The sequence below is a fragment of the Aquarana catesbeiana genome, linkage group LG01 (genome assembly GCF_042186555.1).
Source record: "Aquarana catesbeiana isolate 2022-GZ linkage group LG01, ASM4218655v1, whole genome shotgun sequence".
NCBI classification, from domain to species: domain Eukaryota; kingdom Metazoa; phylum Chordata; class Amphibia; order Anura; family Ranidae; genus Aquarana; species Aquarana catesbeiana.
The window spans coordinates 923,595,871-923,615,726 of NC_133324.1; the positions used below are offsets into that span (position 1 = coordinate 923,595,871).

The 19,856-nt window shown below is 44.1% G+C and overlaps 1 protein-coding gene across 1 annotated transcript in view; it reads right to left on the reverse strand.

The window, feature by feature from the left end:
- The window catches only part of ATRN (attractin), a gene marked incomplete in the record, with an annotated part of 355,064 nt that overhangs the window by 14,571 nt on the left and 320,637 nt on the right, over nucleotides 1–19,856 (reverse strand). Inside the window, 1 exon segment of the mRNA XM_073611025.1 lies at nucleotides 14,674–14,781. Within this exon segment, the coding sequence (XP_073467126.1) occupies nucleotides 14,674–14,781 (108 nt within the window).

Here is a 19,856-nt window from a genome sequence, read left to right on the forward strand (position 1 = left end):
GAATGACTTTTGCACGGTCTTGCAATGCTGTACCCAAACAAAATTTTTATCTTTTTTTTGAGACAGAGCTTTCTTTTGGTTGTACTTTTTTGCTAACTAAATGAAAAAAGACTGAAAAAAAAAAAAAAAAAGTTACTCATAGTTTCGGTTATAAAATTTTGTAAATAAGTAATCTTTCTCCTTCACTGATATGCGCTGATGAGACGGTACTGAAGGTCCCTGATGAGGTGGCACCAATATGCAACACTGATGGGCAATGATTGGCATCATAACTGGGCACTGTTGGTCATCAGGGCACTGATTATCTGTGCAGATCTCCCCTGTGAGGAAATGCCGCTGATCGGCCCTCCTCTCCTCACACGCTGTCGGTGTGAGAAAAGGAATGCCGATAACATGTTTACATGTGATCCTCTGTGATTGGACACAGCTGATCACATGGGTAAAGATCCCCGTCATCGGCCCTTTACCGAGATCGGTGATGTGCCGTGTCCCAAAGACAGAGCTCACCATCGATTGCCGCACTGGACGGGCAAGTGGGATGAGAGTGGGACAAACCTTATATGACAACGTCCCAGAATGAGAGAGCCTCTGCTGCCCACCCGTCATTTGAAAATACGGAGGGTGGGGGGTGGTTAAAGGATAAGTTCACCTTTAGTAACATGTTCAGGTGTAACATATAACTAAATCACCTGCCACCACCCCAAGCCGTCACAATTCAAATACAGGCTGCATGGGGCTTCACCCACACAGTTGCGGCATTCATTCATTCCCAGAGTTCTATGAATTAATGAACTACAACTCCCGTCAGCCATTCCAGCAGATGGCTTCTACTTCTCAATGAACTATGAGGGTGCTGGTGAGCACTTTTGGTAGTTCATTGATCTTCCTGGGCTTCATACCCATAATGGAGATACGAGCAGACAGCTCTACTGAAAGTTGCAGGAGCCTGAGCTGAGAAAAAAATAAAAAATAAATGCACTTTTATTACTTGCAAAAACATGTGCATTTTTTTTTTTAAAGTGATCTTATGCTTTAGGTGGCATCTAACCAAACTTGAGTGTGTGTGTGCTCATGTGGTTAGAACAGGGACATTTAACTAAGCGCCTTCAGGGCAGGAACGCACCTAGAGGTTCTATTTAGTCTGTACAATGCTATGTATATCAAAGCTATTGCTCTTACAGAAAACAAAATATTTGCGATTCCTAAGGCTTCATGTACATTGCTGCTGGTAAACGGACGTTCAGAGGCAGTTAACCCACGTTTAACATGTCCGTTTTGCTACGTTTACATGCCGCGTTTAGAAGCGTTTGAAATGTTATTTTCAAAATAGCCAAAAATGAAAAACGCCTGTAAACGAAACGCCGCTAAACGCTCGTGTACAGGCGTTTTTCATTTTTGGCCATTTTGAAAAAAAAAATTTTTTTTGAACGTTTCTAAACGCAAACGCGACATTACATACATTCCAAACGTGTGTTACTAACTGTCAAGTTAAATCGTTCAGGAGAGGTTGTAAAAAAGTCCCGTGTACATTACGCCTTATTCTAACTAGCCCTACAGGACAAAACAGACTGGGGAGTTTACAAAGACTAGTGAAGAACCCGCATAGCCATACTGTTGAAATGAGTTTCCAGTGTTACTTCTAACCACAAGAGGGGGGGGGGGGGGGGGGCGACAATTTTAAAACACTGCATGATGATAAGGATTTGTCTTGCCTACAGACTGTACAAATGGTTTCTTAAAGCAGAGTTCCACCCTAAAATTGTTTTTTCAGAATCGGACTCCTCTAAACCTAAAAAAAAAACATTTGGAGGAAATTTTTTTTTTATACTTACCAGAACCGCCCTGTTGCTATGTAGTTCTCCTAATCTGCCACTTCCTGGTCCGCGGAACTCCTCGTCACTTCCTCCCATGCCTGAGCTCCTGGGAAATGATGTGTCATCATTTCCCAGGAGTCTGTGGGCAGTACTTTGATGTTGCCATAACAACGGGGCGGGACCTTCCTCCGTCGCCGCCCGTTGTTATGGCAACTTTAGAAACAATCGGCGCTACGGTCGGTGAAACGTGCATGCGCGAGGCAGAAAATACTCAAGTAAGAAATTTATATTTTTGCGAAATCGATCATGATCATTGTATAATCGTTTTTGAATTTCATTTGTAATAATGCTAGGATCAATAAAAAAAAAAAAAAATTTCGCCGGAACTCCGCTTTAATTCTGTGCTAGATGTCCAGGCACTTGCCTACATAAAAATTCCCTCCGAGTCCCGATCTCTCTCCTGCCACTGTCTACATGCAGATTGTAATTATCTTCTGCTCCCTTGTATCCTCCTATGAATAAACTATATTAAAAATCATAACAAAGAAGCAGATGGAATAGAATGCACTTGTCATTGAAAATCATAATGCTGCACACTTTTTTTTTTTAACACTTGAGGAGGGATATTGTAGTCATCACTCGCTTAGCCACAGTTACCAGTCCGATAAGGAATGGAATTAATTTGCCTGCTTGCAATTTGGATTGGAACTCCCAAGATAACCTTCACAGAATTTAACCCATTGGAGATAATTACTGGAGATTACACAGCTGCACATTTCAAGAAAACTTTAATTAAGGAAAAAATAAATCAATTGTTGTTAATATTGAAACAATGCTCCGTCTCTTAGGAGTAACATCTTACTCAATGGTGTTTGGGTCTGAAACAGGCTCCAGGTCATGTGTGGCCAATTTATTCAAGTTGCTCACAAAATAAAAATAAAAACCCTGAACAATGGCCTAACAGCTAAATACATATCTACCAATGCCAAAGAGTAGCATTCCTTGCATTTTCTGTGAAGCAGTGTATTCTGGAGCTGCCAAAACTGCAAAAGGCACAGACTGTTCATCTTAAAGTGGTAGTACTCTGCTTTTAAAACATGTACTTACAGGTAAACCTATAATAAGGCTTACCAGTAGGTACAGTGAATATCTCATTAACTTGCAGTGTTAAGGAATCATTAACATTGGGAGCAGCAGGTGACATCACCGACACATGTGCACTGGCCTCCCTTCAGAGCTCTGTGCCGTGGCCACGACTCCCTTGCACATGTGTGGGAGTGATGTCATTGTGGCTCAGCCATTTAAACGGACGTATCCCGAGAACTCGGAAGGAAGAAGGTTGAAGATGGAAGCTCCATCAGTGGTGACAGCGCGCAGCTGGAGGGTTTGATTTTAAAGTACATTGCATTCGGAAAGTATTCACAGCGCTTCACTTTTTCCACATTTTGTTATGTTACAGCCTTATTGCAAAATTGATTAAATTCATTATTTTCCTCAAAATTCTACAAACAACACCCCATAATGACAACGTGAAAGAAGTTTGTCTGAAATATTTGCAAATGTACTGTATATACTCGAGTGTAAGTCGTTCCGAGTATAAGTCGAGGCCCTAATTTACCACAAAAAAAAAAAATGGGAAAAACGTATTGACTCGAGTATAAGACAAGGGTGAGAAATGCACGGCTACTGTAAGTGGAAATGAGGGTCAACAATGCCCATTTGCAGCATCACTGTGCCAATTTGCAGCCATAGGTCCCCCGAACTTCAAACTCGGTAGTTAAGGGTTCCTAGATGCCCCCTAGCTGCAGCCAAAATTTGGGGTCTCTGAACCCAAAGGGTCCCGAAATGACATTGCTGCAGATGGACACAGTTGACCGAATTTGGGGCCCCGTAACTCAGGGCCACTTAGTGCTAGGAACCCCAAATTTGGTGTGCAAACCCAGTGGAACTAGCACCATAAAACTTTCAAAGCTGGGGTTTCTAGCACCAAGTGGCCCCGAGATACAGGGCCCCAAAAATCAGTTCAGAAAATGTCAAGCACTTTTCTGCAGCAGATAATAACATTTTCCGAACCGATGTTATGGTACCTGTTCCACTGGGTTTGCACACCGAATTTAGGGTTCCTAGCTCCAAGTGGCCCTGAGATATGGGGCCCCAAATCGGTTCAGAAAATGTCAAGCACTTTTCTGCAGCAGATAATGACATTTTCCGAACCGATTTTGGGGCCCCGTATCTCAGGGCCACTTGGTGCTAGGAACCCCAGCTTTGGATATTTTGTGGTACCAGTTCCACTGGGTTTGCACACCAAATTTGGGGTTCCTAGCACCAAGTGGCCCTGAGATACGGGGCCCCAAAGTCGGTTCAGAAAATGAAATTTTTTGCTGCAGAAAAGTGCTTGACTCGAGTATAAGTCGAGGGGGGAACTTTCAGCACAAAAAAATGTGCTGAAAAATTCGACTTATACTCGAGTATATACGGTATTAAAAAAAAAAAAATCACATATACATAAGTATTCACAGCCTTTGCCATGACACTCCAAATTGAGTTTAGGTGCATCCTGTTTCATCCTTGTGATATTTCTACAACTTGCTTGACTGAAGTCCACCTTTGGTAAACTCAGTTGATTGGACATGACGTGGAAAGGCACACACCTCTCTACATAAGGTCCCACAGTTAACAGTGAATGTCAGAGCACAAACCAAGCCATGAAGTCAAAAGTATTGTCTGTAGACCTCCGAGACAGGTTTGTATCAAGGCACATATCTGGGCACAGTGGCCTTCATCATCCATAAATGGAAGAAGTTTGGAACCACCAGGACTTTTCCTAGAGCGAGCCTCCCGGCCAAACTGAGCGATTGGAGGGAGTGCCTTCGTCAGGGAGGTGATCAAGAACCCCATGGTCACTCTGACAGAGCTCCAGCGTTTCACTGTGGAGAGAGGAGAACCTTCCAGAAGAACAACCATCTCTGCAGCACTCCACCAGTCAGGCCTGTATGGTAGAGTTGCCAGACAGAAGTCACTCCTCAGTAAAAAGGCACCTGACAGCCCCCCTTGAGTTTGCCAAAGAGTACCTGAAGGACTCTAAGACCATGAGAAACAAATTTCTCTGATCTAATAAAACAAAGATTGAACTCTTTGGCCTGAACAGCAAACTCCATGTCTGTAGGAAACCAGGCACCGCTCATCACCTGGCCAACACCATCCCTAAAGTGAAGCATGGTGGTGGCTGCAGCATCATGCTGTGGGGATGTTTTTCAACGACAGGAACTGGGAGACTAGTCAGGAATGAGGGAAAGATGAATGCAGCAATGTACAGAGCCATCCTTGATGAAAACCTGCTCTGGACCTCAGACTGGGGCGAAGGTTCATCTTCTAACAGGACAACGACCCTAAGCACAAAGCCAAGATAACAAAGGAGTGGCTATGGGACAACTCTGTGAATGTCCTTGAGTGGCGCAGCCAGAGACTAGGCTTGAACCCAATTAAACATCTCTGGAGAGATCTGAAAATGACTGTGCATGACGCTCCCCATCCAACCTGATGGAGCTTGAGTGGTCCTGCAAAGACGAATCGTAGAAACTGCCCAAAAATAGGTGTGTCAAGCTTGTAGCATCATATTCAAAAAGACTTGAGACTGTAATTGGTGCCAAAGGTGCTTCAACAAAGTATTGAGCAAAGGCTGTAAATACTTATGTACACGTGATTTTTTTTATTTTTTAAAAAAATTTGCAAACATTTCAAAACAAACTTCTTTCATGTTGCCATTATGGGGTATTGTCTGCAGAAGTTTGAGGAAAATAATGGATTTAACCACTTGCCATCCAGGCCAAGTCTGACATTTCTCTCCTACATGTAAAATTCATCATTTTTTTGCTAGAAAATTACATAGAACCCCAAACATTATATATGTTTTTTTAGCAAAGACCCTAGAGAATACAATGGCGGTCATTGAAACTTTATCTTGCACGGTATTTGCGCAGCAATTTTCCGAACACCTTTTTAAAAAAATGCTTTAAAAAAAAAAACCCAAAACAGTAAAGTTAGCCCAATTTTTTTGCATAATGTGAAAGATGAAGTTACGCCAAGTAAATCGATACCTAACATATCACGCTTCAAAATTGCACACGCTCGTGTTTACTGGTTACATGTTTTGAGTTACAGAGGAGGTCTAGGGATAGAATTATTGCTCTCGCTATAACGTTCACGGCGATAACTCACATGTGTGGTTTAAACACCGTTTTCATATGTGGGCGGGACTTACGTATGCGTCCGCTTCTGCGTGTGAGCACACGGGGACAAGGGCGCTTTAAAAAAAAAATTTTTATTGTTAATTTTATTTTTATTTTTTTAGTTTGACATTTTGGAATAAGGCTGTAACATAACAGAATGTGGAAAAGTGAAGCGATGTGAATACTTTCCGGATGCACTGTATGTCTGTCATAATGTGCAAGTATGCAGTGCATACGAGCACATTACGGCTTAAATCACCCAGGGGCCCATGTGTTTTTTTTTTTGTTTAGTTTACTACCGCTTTAACGCTTTGACCTCCGGAAGATGTACACCCCTTAACGACCAGGCCATTTTTTGCGTTATTTTAACTGAAAATTGCGCGGTTATGCAACACCGTACCCAAATAACATTTTTGTCCTTTTTTTCCCACAAATAGAGCTTTCCTTTGGTGGTATTTGATTACCTCTGCGTTTTTTATCTTTTGCGCTAAACACACTTTTGACAATGGGGACCAGTGACATTAATAACAGCGATCAGTGCTAAAAATATGCACTGTCACTGTACTAATGACACTTACTGGGAAGGGGTAAAACATCAGGGGCAATCAAAGGGTTAACTGTGTGCCTAACCAGTGTTTCTGTACATGTGGGGGAGGTATTGATCCATGTTCCTGCTTTACAGGAACACAGGATCTATGCCTTCCGTACTGACAGAACGGCGATCTGCCTAATGATCGCAGATCAGCTCCCACTGTGTATAATCACTAATCTGCAAGCCCCAGACCCTTACCTCCTTTTTGGCAGTCCCCCACAGGAAGGGTCCCACCCCTCCTTTCTCTGGGTGCCTCCCTAGTAGGTTGTGTGCTATGAGGGCACCCATATGTGCATACTCCTGATCTGGGCCTCACACTGCAGATACACAGCTATGCGGCTGTAGTGTCTAGGCCACCTCACATACTAGGGAGTGACCTGCTATTTTTCAGGAGGAATTTTTAAGACAAAAGTGTACATTTTTCAGGTTATTAGTTAGGGACATTTTTTTTCTTTTTTTAGTTCAGATCTAAATTAAAAGAGCTATGGCCAAAGCTTTTTGGCCAAACTTCTCTTGTGGCTCAAAGGAATTACTTTTGTCTGATATGAGCCGACGGGACAGAGCAGCTCCAGGCTCGCAAAGCATCCTGACAATATTGTTTGGATCCACCCCCGCTGCCCGACAAACAGCTAGTTCCACCTTCCAGCATGTAGCTGAGATCTGGAGCCAGCCATTCTCACCCCCTTCCCAGCTCAGAGCTCCAGTGAATGCTGAAGGGGCAAAGTGCAGAGCGGTGAGAGCAGACCAAGAACAGAAATCAACAGTCAAGCAATTGCTCCGTTTTCAATCTTAGGCCAGGTTTACATATGTGTGAATTGGATGCATCTCCCTGCATCCAATTCGCATGATATGCGAGTGTGCCCGGCTCTCAATGGAGCCGGTTCACACAGATCCAGGGAGCGGCCACAATCCCCATTCCCAAAGGGTCCTGTGCATCTTGGGGTCTGGTTCAGGTGTGAATTTAGGATAAAATTTGCACCTGAACTGGTGAACAGGGACGCACCGGACCCCATGCTGGGAACCGCAGACACACATATGTGAGCCCGGCCTTATAGCGGATTAAGGACAGCATGGAGGTGAGTATGAAGGTTTATTTTTTATTTTGTTAAAGCCTATACTTCTCCTTTAAGGGGGATAAAGAAGGGATGGGGAGGTGCAAGATCAGGTAGGAGGTAGGGCAGTGTTATGAAAGTACGCAATATTGCAGATTTAGGCAAGTAAATCAAATAAAAACACACACACACACGAGCATACACATATACAGTACATGCACACAGTATACACACACTTAGCTGTTTGGTTGAAGTTGCTCTTAAACCAAAACAATCTAGCTGAGAAACAGCAATGGCTTGTCTACAACAGGAGAGAGGAGTGAAAAAAAGAAATAGTGAAAAGGAGAATTAAAAGGAAAAAAACAGCTGGCTTGATGAAAATCTAGAAAATAGCCCGTGTCAGCAATGTTCCTGATCTGTAGCATTAGTCTGATAAAAGATACAAATGTACAGCTTAAAAAAAAAAAAAAAAAAAAAGAAGAATTGAAAAACGCAGGAAGAAAGATTTCTGACAAGAGAGAAAATATGGAAGTGAATGCGAGGCCACCCACTGTGCGGAATCACAGAACAAGACAAACGATTTCACTCGGATTAGAGGGAGGAAGCAGAGTGCAGGTCTGACATCGGGGCACACTACGCTGTTCACATTGTTTATTGCTTTTTGTGGTTCAGCCAGGTATGTGCAGATCATGGGGATGCACATTAGAAAAGAGAGGCCCCCATTACTCAAGATCACCAACACACTCAATATCTAAAAACCTCCATATAAAGAGCTCATTGTAATAATGAAATGTATCTAGACTCTCTCAAGTGTAGTTTTGTTAGGATACATGAATGGTTAGATGAAAGCAAACCAAATACACAAAGCAGCTGGGTAACAGGAACCCTTCAACACGCCTCCCCACAGTCTAGATCCTTGGTGGTCGCATGGGGCCCTTTGGCACTTTCAGAGCAGCCCGCAGGCCCCCTACAGACACCAATCTGTGTTCACTTGTCCTGTTATAGTAGTGATTTCTAAAAGCCTCATGTGATAAGTTCAGTCTCTGACCATTTCTTGTATGATGTCAGCAATCTCTGACCACCTCTCGTATCAGGTCAGCAATCTCTGGCCGCCTCTTGTATCAGGTCAGCAATCTCTGGCCGCCTCTTATATCAGGTCAGCAATCTCTGGCCGCCTCTTGTATCAGGTCAGCAATCTCTGGCCGCCTCTTGTATCAGGTCAGCAATCTCTGGCCGCCTCTTGTATCAGGTCAGCAATCTCTGGCCGCCTCTTGTATCAGGTCAGCAATCTCTGGCCGCCTCTTGTATCAGGTCAGCAATCTCTGGCCGCCTCTTGTATCAGGTCAGCAATCTCTGGCCGCCTCTTGTATCAGGTCAGCAATCTCTGGCCGCCTCTTGTATCAGGTCAGCAATCTCTGGCCGCCTCTTGTATCAGGTCAGCAATCTCTGGCCGCCTCTTGTATCAGGTCAGCAATCTCTGGCCGCCTCTTGTATCAGGTCAGCAATCTCTGGCCGCCTCTTGTATCAGGTCAGCAATCTCTGGCCGCCTCTTGTATCAGGTCAGCAATCTCTGGCCGCCTCTTGTATCAGGTCAGCAATCTCTGGCCGCCTCTTGTATCCGGTCAGCAATCTCTGGCCGCCTCTTGTATCCGGTCAGCAATCTCTGACCGCCTCTTGTATCCGGTCAGCAATCTCTGACCGCCTCTTGTATCCGGTCAGCAATCTCTGACCGCCTCTTGTATCCGGTCAGCAATCTCTGACCGCCTCTTGTATCCGGTCAGCAATCTCTGACCGCCTCTTGTATCCGGTCAGCAATCTCTGACCGCCTCTTGTATCCGGTCAGCAATCTCTGACCGCCTCTTGTATCCGGTCAGCAATCTCTGACCGCCTCTTGTATCCGGTCAGCAATCTCTGACCGCCTCTTGTATCCGGTCAGCAATCTCTGACCGCCTCTTGTATCCGGTCAACAATCTCTGACCACCTCTTGTATCCGGTCAGCAATCTCTGACCACCTCTTGTGTCCGGTCAGCAATCTCTGACCACCTCTTGTATCCGGTCAGCAATCTCTGACCACCTCTTGTGTCCGGTCAGCAATCTCTGACCACCTCTTGTATCCGGTCAGCAATCTCTGACCACCTCTTGTATCCGGTCAGCAATCTCTGACCACCTCTTGTATCCGGTCAGCAATCTCTGACCACCTCTTGTATCCGGTCAGCAATCTCTGACCACCTCTTGTATCCGGTCAGCAATCTCTGACCACCTCTTGTATCCGGTCAGCAATCTCTGACCACCTCTTGTATCCGGTCAGCAATCTCTGACCACCTCTTGTATCCGGTCAGCAATCTCTGACCGCCTCTTGTATCCGGTCAGCAATCTCTGACCGCCTCTTGTGTCCGGTCAGCAATCTCTGACCGCCTCTTGTATCCGGTCAGCAATCTCTGACCGCCTCTTGTATCCGGTCAGCAATCTCTGACCGCCTCTTGTATCCGGTCAGCAATCTCTGACCGCCTCTTGTATCCGGTCAGCAATCTCTGACCACCTCTTGTATCCGGTCAGCAATCTCTGACCACCTCTTGTATCCGGTCAGCAATCTCTGGCCACCTCTTGTATCAGGTCAGCAATCTCTGGCCACCTCTTGTATCAGGTCAGCAATCTCTGACCACCTCTTGTATCATACCTGCAGTCTCTGACCATCTCTTGTATCAAGTCGGCAATCTCTAACCATATTCTGTATTATTGTCTATTGTATTATTGTCTGGGCATCTCTTGTATTATGTCCACAGTGTTTGACCATTTTTTGTACCACGCTGATAGTATGACTATATCCTAGTGTGTGCCTGCTGTCTGATAATGAATATTCACAAAATTTTATGTGTGGCCCTTTGGTGATGTTGGGGGCTGCATATGAGGCCTCCATATCAAAAAAGTTGACTACCGCTGGTCTAGATCCCCTGCAACCATGAACTTGTTTTACGTGGCAGTTAAATAGTTAAAGCCCAGATTTAACTACTTTGGACATCATTGGGAAGAGTTATTGAGTCTTCATTTCCTTTCACTAACTGTTTTGGTGAATAGATAGTAGTGGGAAAGCATGTCACTTCCCAGATTAGCCAACCTTCACCATTTTCCGTTTCACCACACATACTAAGAACAAGTAATGTAAAGTCAGACTTTTTAGACTTGATTTTCTGCATGCTTTTTGCAAGTTAGCTTCTTTTTAGGTAAGAGGGTCAGTATTTTACACTTGCAGATTGCACCTGTCAGGTTGACTTTACAGAAAGACTATTGTCTTATGGAAAAACAATATCTTGTACATGAGGTGCAGCAGAAATGATAACCAATTACCACTTCCACAACATTCCTCATAATGGGGGAAGGAGGGAAAAAAAGACTAACAAAACCAATGTATTAACTGCACTCCCAAAAGAAAAAAAAAGACTTTAGAGTTGAAGACGTTTCATAAACCCTCCATGCCACTTCATCGGGTCCAATGAGTGTCAGGAAGATACCGCAAAATTTATAGGCACATAAGTAGCACAGACACCCTAAGCCATGGGTAGGTAACCTCGGCCCTCCAGCTGTTTTGAAACTACAAGTCCCATGAGACATTGCAAGACCCTGACAAACACAGGCATGACTCCTAGAGGCAGAGGCATGATTGGATTTGTAGTTTCACCACAGCTGGAGGGCCGAGGTTGCCTACCCCTGAGTCTTAATCCAATCATCGGATGTAGATCTTGAGTGTTCAAGAATCAAATGGGTGGTTTCACAACCTTTACATTCCTGACCCTGTCCATGGACAAGCAACAACTATACATTGGTCACATTGATGGTTTTTGGATGCTGATTGGACTAAAGTTTCTGTGCCACCTGTGTAGATACAAATGCTGGGTTATCTTTCCAGTATTTATTAGAACTGAAGTGGTGGCTTGGAGGAGGTATGAAACATCTTCAACATTACAGAACACGTTTAGTTCGATGTGACTACCTACTACTAGCTGTAACATTAACAACCCTCTGCCACTTTGCACTGAATGGCAAAGTAAGAGAGTCTTTTGAAAGCCCACCCACTGACCTGATATACTCATCTCTCCTGCGTGCCTCCCCCACCACCTTGCACAGGATTTTGAGGCCTAGGAGTCAAACCCTGTGTAAGAATTGTATTGGAAGGCATCAGAGCTTACAAACAGTTGGTTAGATCAGCCCCTCCCTCTTGTGACAGTGTTTTATTCTTAGGTGAAGTTAAATGCACCCTCATATCCAGGCGCATCATGCATATTACATGAGCTTGAGTGGAGAGGGAGTGCAAGGAAGGGCATTGATTTACTCTGTATGGGTACGTGACAGACTCTCTTTACATAAAAAAAAACAGAGGTCTTAAGCTGGCCATAGATGGGTTAAATCTCAGCAGGGACTGGCCAAGATTCCAACCATCTATGGGCAGTCGATCAATTGATCAACATGGGAACAACCAGCATGTCAGATTTTTCATGTGACTATTGACAGCGGCTAGAGCACCTAGCAATAATCACTGTGTTCTCCCGGCAGGGACGGCGCTGGTGCATCACCCCCAAGGCTGGGACAACACAACAGCACAACAGCTCTTAACAGGAGGCAATCTCCCTTCAACACAGTAGGAAGTGGTATAGCCGCGCTGCCCCATTGATTTCAATGGGCAGGAGCGGTGTATACCCCCGCGCCAAAAGATAATGCTAGCAGGACTTTTTTAAGCATCTTGCCAGCGCACCGCTACAGTGTGAAAGCCTTTGGGGTTTTCACATTGGAGAGACAGCTGAGGCTCTTTCAGGGTGCTTTGCAGGCGCTATTTTTAGCGTTATAGCGCCTGCAAAGCGCCCCAGTGTGAAAGGGGTCTTAAAGAAGTTCGGTAATTGGAGCTGTCAAAAAAAAAAAAAAAAAGCAGCCAGCAATGTTTATTAACACTAAAATAAAAAGAAACACTGTTTTGTTTCTTTCTGTTTCTTCATCTGCAGATCAAAGGGATGAACAAATGTTCCGCTGTTTAACCCCTTATTAACCCTTAATTTACTCTAATCAGCCTTAATTGACTCCCTATTCTCCTCCATTTAATTATTATTTTCCTACTTTTTTTTTTTCACATTTTTTTTTTGTTTGCTTTGTTAGTGAATATTTTGACATATATATATTAACATTTACTTACACATTTCACATTGAAAAAGCGCAAAGAAAAAAAAATGTAGTTCATTTGTAAATAACTTTTCAATGCACTGTACCATTGCTGACAGCTGAAGCGAAAACAAAACAGTTGTGGTAGGTATCGGTAATTGGTATCGGAGAGTACTAAAAAAAAAATACGGTACTCGTATTCGTTGTAAAAAAAAATGGTATCGGTGCATTACTTTACAACATGAGGGCGGACAGTACAGTTACGATACAATTCAATACAGTAGGAATCAGAGGGCCCTGCTCGTTAGAGCTTACAATCTAAGAGGAAGGGTCAAGAGTTACAAGGAGGTAATAACTATGGGGGGTGGGCTGATTGAGATAATACATCTGCAGTTGTTAGGTAGGGGCCAGATAGGCTTTTCTGAAGAGATGAGTTTTCAGGGATCATCTGAAAGTGGACAGAGTAGGAGATAATCTGACAGATTGGGGTAGGGAGTTCCAGAGGATGAGAGAGGCTCTGGATAAGTCTTGGAGGAGGTGACAAGGGAGCTAGAAAGCAGGAGGTGCTGGGAGGAACTAAGAGGACGATTTGGTTGGTATTTTGAGACTAGGCTAGTGATGTAGCTGGGGGTCTAGTTGGGTGAGCGAAAGCCAGTGGAGAAATTGGCAGAGAGGGGCAGCAGACGCCAAACAGTTTAGAAGGTGGATAATGTGTAGCGAGTCTCAATATCTCAGATTTTCAGTGCCTACCCCATGGGTAATTGGGCAGGGGTGGACAGGTGTGCGAGATGAATTTGGACATCAAAGTAGCCTGACAAGCCGTACCCCATTCAATTCAATGCCACCTGTTCAGATTGGTGCGACTTACAAGTCACAGTGCCTTTGAAAAGGTGCCTGCACTACTTTGCTGCAACTTTTGATGCAGCTAAGATCCGAGTGTAAAGATGGATCAAAGTCACACCGAAAGTCGCACTGGAAATCGTGCGACTTTGGAGACGTGCTAATGTGAATGGAGCCTAATGCAGAAAGTTCATAGTTTAAAGGACACCCTTTATTGCCGAACTTAAACCGACCATAACATAAATCAAAATTTGGCTGGTTCAGCAGGGACAGGCCGAATATCAATCCAGGCATGGGCTAGCTGCTTGTACACAAGTCGATCTATTGATCGACTTGTGTACAACCAGCCTGTCAGCAACACTGATCATTAGAGGGCCTCCTGCCAGCAGAATACAATAGGAAGGGATTCCCTCATCCACATTGAATGTGCGGATGGGGGAACAGATTTTTTTTTTTTTCATTCAACCTGCTGGTGTAAGTTCAAAAAAGTGAAAAGGTGAACAAACACGTACACCCTTCCCACCATCATGGTCACCACTGTACTTACCTTCATAGGCGATGAGCTGTTCAGTGCCCATGCAGCTGGGAATTTGAAATTCTTTCTTCTCTCTCCCTTCTTTCTGCAGTGCTTCTGGGATGGATTAAAGAAATTTTGATTGGTCAGCTCCAGCAACAAATCTGATCCCTTCCAAAAGCCACGCAGAAAGGAGGAGGAGGAGAAGAGCGGGGAAAGTGTAGGGTGTCAGTTCACCTTTTCATTTTATTCTAACAGGTGAACTAACTCTTCTGGGACCTACCTTAGGTTTCCAGCCCTAGGAATTATATCATTCTCAATGGAGAGAAATATGGTTCATTGCAATTGACCCACCTGTCACATGACTCGGAGCTCCCCCCTCATTCACATATCCCGAGTGCAGGCAGTAGCTGTACCCGACACACATGAATTGCAAATCACCAAGTTCAAGATGGCATGATTTTCATGAAAAAGCACAAGAGCTCACCTTTACACTCCCGCCAATCAAATCAGGTGGCTCCTCATCTGTTTCCAAGGCGACGTTGACGGAGGCAAAAGGTCGGCTCGCCATCTGCTGCATCTCCCGGATAAGTTGCTAATAAAAATACAAAACAGTGGAAGCAATCATTATACAATGCTGAAACATAGAGGTGGATAAACTTTAATATAACAACAACAGCCATAGGAGGAAAAGGCTAAAAAGTGCATCTGCCATCATTCCACTAGGTATGCAGCTAAAGAGGAGAAAAAAAAAAAAAAGCTGGCCACCTTCAGATGACTTAGTTATGAACTGGATGTCTACAGGATGTGACCAACTCACTAGGAGATTGTGATAAGGTAATAGTAAGAACTGGTGAGGTAAGAGCACTTAAAGAGCAATTAAATTATAATCTGAGCAGCAAACTGAAAACACAAATGAATTGGTTCTTAACCACTTCATCTCCGGAAGGTTTACACCCTTCACGATCAGGCCATTTTTTTGCGATAGGGCACTGCGTTCATTTAACTGACAATTGTGCAGTCGTGCGACGCTTTACCCAAATAAAATGTATGTCCTTTTTTTTCCTCAAAAATAGAGCTTTCTTTGGTGGTATTTGATCACCTCTGTGGGTTTTATTTTTTGCGTTATAAACAAAAAAAGAGCGACAATTTTGAAGAAAAAGAAAAAAAAAAAAAAATTAAAATTAACATTTTATTTATGATTATATTTTATTTGTCCAATTACCGTATATACTCGAGTATAAGTTGTTCCGAGTATAAGTCGAGGCCCTAATTTACCACAAAAAAAAAAAAACGGGAAAAACTTATTGACCCGAGTATAAGACGAGGGTGAGAAATGCGCAGCTACTGTAAGTGGAAAAGAGGGTCAACAATGCCCATTTGCAGCATCACTGTGCCCATTTGCAGCCTCACTGTGCCCATTTGCAGCCATAGGTCCCCTGAACTTCAAACTTGGTAGTTAAGGGTTCCTAGATGCCCCCTAGCTGCAGCCAAAATTTGGGGTATCTGAACCCAAAGGGTCCCGAAATGACATTGCTGCAGATAGACACAGTTGACCGAATTTGGGGCCCCGTATCTTGGGGCCGCTTAGTGCTAAGAACCCTAAATTTGGTGTGCAAACCCAGTGGAACTAGCTCCATAAAATTTCCAAAGCTGGGGTTTCTAGCACCAAGTGGCCCTGAGATACAGGGGCCCAAAAATCAGTTCAGAAAATGTCAAGCACTTTTCTGCAGCAGAGAATGACATTTTCCGAACCAGTTTTGGGGCCCCGTATCTCAGGGCCACTTGGTGCTAGGAACCCCAGCTTTGGATATGTTATGGTACCAGTTCCACTGGGTTTGCACACCAAATTTGGGGTTCCTAGCACCAAGTGGCCCTGAGATATGGGGCCCCAAAGTCGGTTCAGAAAATGTCAAGCACTTTTCTGCAGCAGAGAATGACATTTTCCGAACCGATTTTGGGGCCCCGTATCTCGGGGCCACTTAGTGCTAGGAACTTCAGCTTTGGATATGTTGAGGTCCACTGGGTTTGCATACCAAATTTGGGGTTTCTAGCACCAAGTGGCCCTGAGATACGGGGCCCCAAAGTCGGTTCGGAAAATGAAATTTTTTGCTGCAGAAAAGTGCTTGACTCGAGTATAAGACGAGGGGGGCACTTTCAGCACAAAAAAAACGTGCTGAAAAATTCGACTTATACTCGAGTATATACGGTACATTTGAGCCCCTGAAAATGGAGGGACTGTGTATAAAAATGGTTGAGGTTCCCAAAACTTATACTTGATATATATGTTTAACCCTTTGAATTAAAGCTGAAATTCTGCACTTCAAATTCATTTGGATTGTTTTGTTTTAATTTTGTTCTGGTGGCATACAGAGCCAAAAAGTATGAAAATTGTGCCTGTGTCCAAATATCTATGGACCCAGCTGTACATGGCTGCCTACATTTCACACTGCTATACTTAATAAGCAGTAAAATCTCTGCCTCTATAGCACAAGAATGTAAAGTACAGATGAGTAAACTTTAGACACAGCACAAAAGAACAGAAAGTTACCGAGCAAAGGAAATTACAGTAAGCATGAGAAAAAAAAAACCCATCACAAATATCATAAATAAAAAGAGATAAATTATTCAGCAAAGTGCACAATAAGCAAGGAGCGCAATAAATTGTAGAGTAAGTTTAATGCAGGCGCGGCATGGTGTGTATTAAAAGTGAAGAGGTGTAGAGAGCGTGGAGAGACGGGGGAGTCTGACTACACACGTGGGATATTCATTGTGCACTTATAATTATTATGAAGCTAAATCAAATATTTCAGTTGAGGCAAATGGTGATGCATCCACAAATTACCAGGATACATAACGTGAAATTAAAAGTTCAACAAAGGAATACACTGCTGAAATATGAAAAATAATAACATATACCACTGTATTGCCAAAAGTTTTGGGACACCTACCTTTACATAAACCTTATGCCCCGTACACGCGGTCGGATTTTCTGACGGAAAATGTGTGATAGGACCTTGTTGTCGGAAATTCCGACCGTGTGTGGGCTCCATCACACATTTTCCATTGGATTTTCCAACACACGAAGTTTGAGAGCAGGCTATAAAATTTTCCGACAACAAAATCCGTTGTCGGAATTTCCGATCGTGCGTACACAAATCCGACGGACAAAGTGCCACGCATGCTCAGAATAAATAAAGAGATGAAAGCTATTGGCCACTGCCCCGTTTATAGTCCCGACGTACGTGTTTTACGTCACCGCGTTTAGAACGATCGGATTTGTGTGACCGTGTGTATGCAAGACAAGTTTGAGCCAACATCCGTCGGAAAAAATCCATGGATTTTGTTGTCGGAATGTTCGATCAATGTCCGACCGTGTGTACGGGGCATTAGTCCGTAGGGTTCAATATTGAGATTTTCCATAAAAGCACAGCACGTGTACCATTCACAGGACCTTCGGTCCCCCTAAAGTGGTGTTGATTTATCTTGTCCCAAATTAAAGTTTATAGGCATAGCACATCATAACACATACACTATATTACCAAAAGTATTGAGACGTCTGCCTTTACACACACATGAACTTTAATGGCGTCTTAGTCCGTAGGGTTCAATATTGATTTGGCCCACCCTTTGCAGCTATAACAGCTTCAACTCTTCTAGGAAGGCTGTCCACAAGGTTTAGGAGTGTGTCTATGGGAATGTTTAACCATTCTTCCAGAAGCTCATTCCTGAGGTCAGGCGCTGATGTTGGAGAAGGCCTGCCTCGCAGTCTGCTCTCTAATTCATCCCAAATGGGCTCAATCGGGTTGAGGTCAGGACTCTGTGCAGGTCAGTCAAGTTCCTTCACCCCAAACTCGCTCATCCATTTCTTGGACTTTGCTTTTTGCACTTGTCCAAATCATTTGGTGGAAGGGGGATTATGGTGTGGGGTTGTTTTTCAGGGGTTAGGCTTGGCCCCTTAGTTCCAGTGAAGGGAACTCTTAAGGCGTTAGCATACCAAGACATTTCTGGACAATTTCATGCTCCCAACTTTGTGAGAACAGTTTGGGGATAGTCCCTTCCTGTTCCAACATGACTGCGCATCAAGCAAGGTCCATAAAGACATGGATGAGCGAGTTTGGGGTGGAGGAACTTGACTGGCCTGCACAGAGTCCTGACCTCAACACCTTTGGGGTGAATTAGAGCGGAGACTGCGAGCCAGGCCTTCTTGTCCACATCAGTGCCTGACCTCACACATGCGCTTCTGGAAGGATGGTCAAACATTCCCATAGACACACTCCTAAACCTTGTGGACGGTCTTCCCAGAAGAGTTGAAGCTGTTATAGCTACAAAGGGTGGGCCAACTCAATATTGAACCCTACGGACTAAGACTGGGACACTATTAAAGTTCATGTGCGTGTAAAGGCAGGCGTCCCAATACTTTTGGTAATATAGTGTATGTGTTAGGATGTGCTATGCCTATAAACTTTAATTTGGGACAAAATAAAGCAACACCACTTTAGGGGGACTGAAGGTCCTGTGAATGGCACACGTGCTGTGCTTTTATTGGGCTGGTTATGAAAAAAAAAAAAAAGTGGATAAAAATGACTAGAAAGAGCTTCAATCTAAGTAATAGTCAGGGAAGAAATGATGAAAAGCAGCTAAGAAAATAGAGGGCAGTCTGTGCCCGTGATTGCAGGCTGTTTGTGCAGTAATTGCCTAATGAGGGAGAACACACTGTCCTCAGCACTGGTCACCATCACCCTGATGCTGGGGAAAACAGCACAAGCAATTCCACTTAATGCCTGCTCTCTGCCGGGGGCCTGGCTGCGTACAGCACTTCTGTTTGGACGTTAGATGCCGGGTCAAAACACAAAGCTGCTTTTCAACCTTAAAGCTGATCCTTATAAAAGACAAAAAAATTAAAGTGGTTGTAAACTTTGGATCTTTTTTTTTTTAAATATATATATATATATAAAAAAATAAAAATGCCTATACTTATCTGCTCTGGGCAATGGTTTTGCACAGAGCAGCCCTGATCCTCTTCTTTTCGGGGTCCCCTGCCAGCGCTCCAAGCCCCCTCCTCTTTTTCGGGTGCCCCCACGGAAAGCTGCTTTACCTGGGAGCACCGGAGTCCCGCGCTGCTGCGTCTTTGACAAAGACAGCGGGACTTGGCTCCGCTTCACAGGATTTGATTGACAGCAGCGGGAGCCAATAGCTCCTGCTGCTATCAATCTCTCCAATGAGGAGAGGGACGGCAGCTGGAGCAGGGATCTTCAAACTACGGCCCTCCAGCTGTTACAGAACTACACGTCCCATGAGGCATTGTAAAACTCTGACATTCACAGACATGACTAGGCATGATGGTAGTTCCTGAACAACTGGAGGGCCGTAGTTTGGAGACTTCTGAGCTGGAGCCACTGCACTCATGCAGATTGCTGGATCAGATTGGGCTCAAGTAAGAAAAAGGGGGGATTTGGGGGGGGGGGGGGGGGAGCCAAAGCACAGGTTTTTCCACCTAAAAGTTGTTGTAAAGGCACAAGGGTTTTTACCTTCATACATTCTATGCATGAAGGTAAAAACCTTCTGTGTGCAGCAAAAATACTTACCTGAGCCCCCTCTCGATCCAGCGATGTACACAAGAGCCTTGCCTCTCCGTAGCAATACTTACCTGAGCCCCCTCTCGATCCA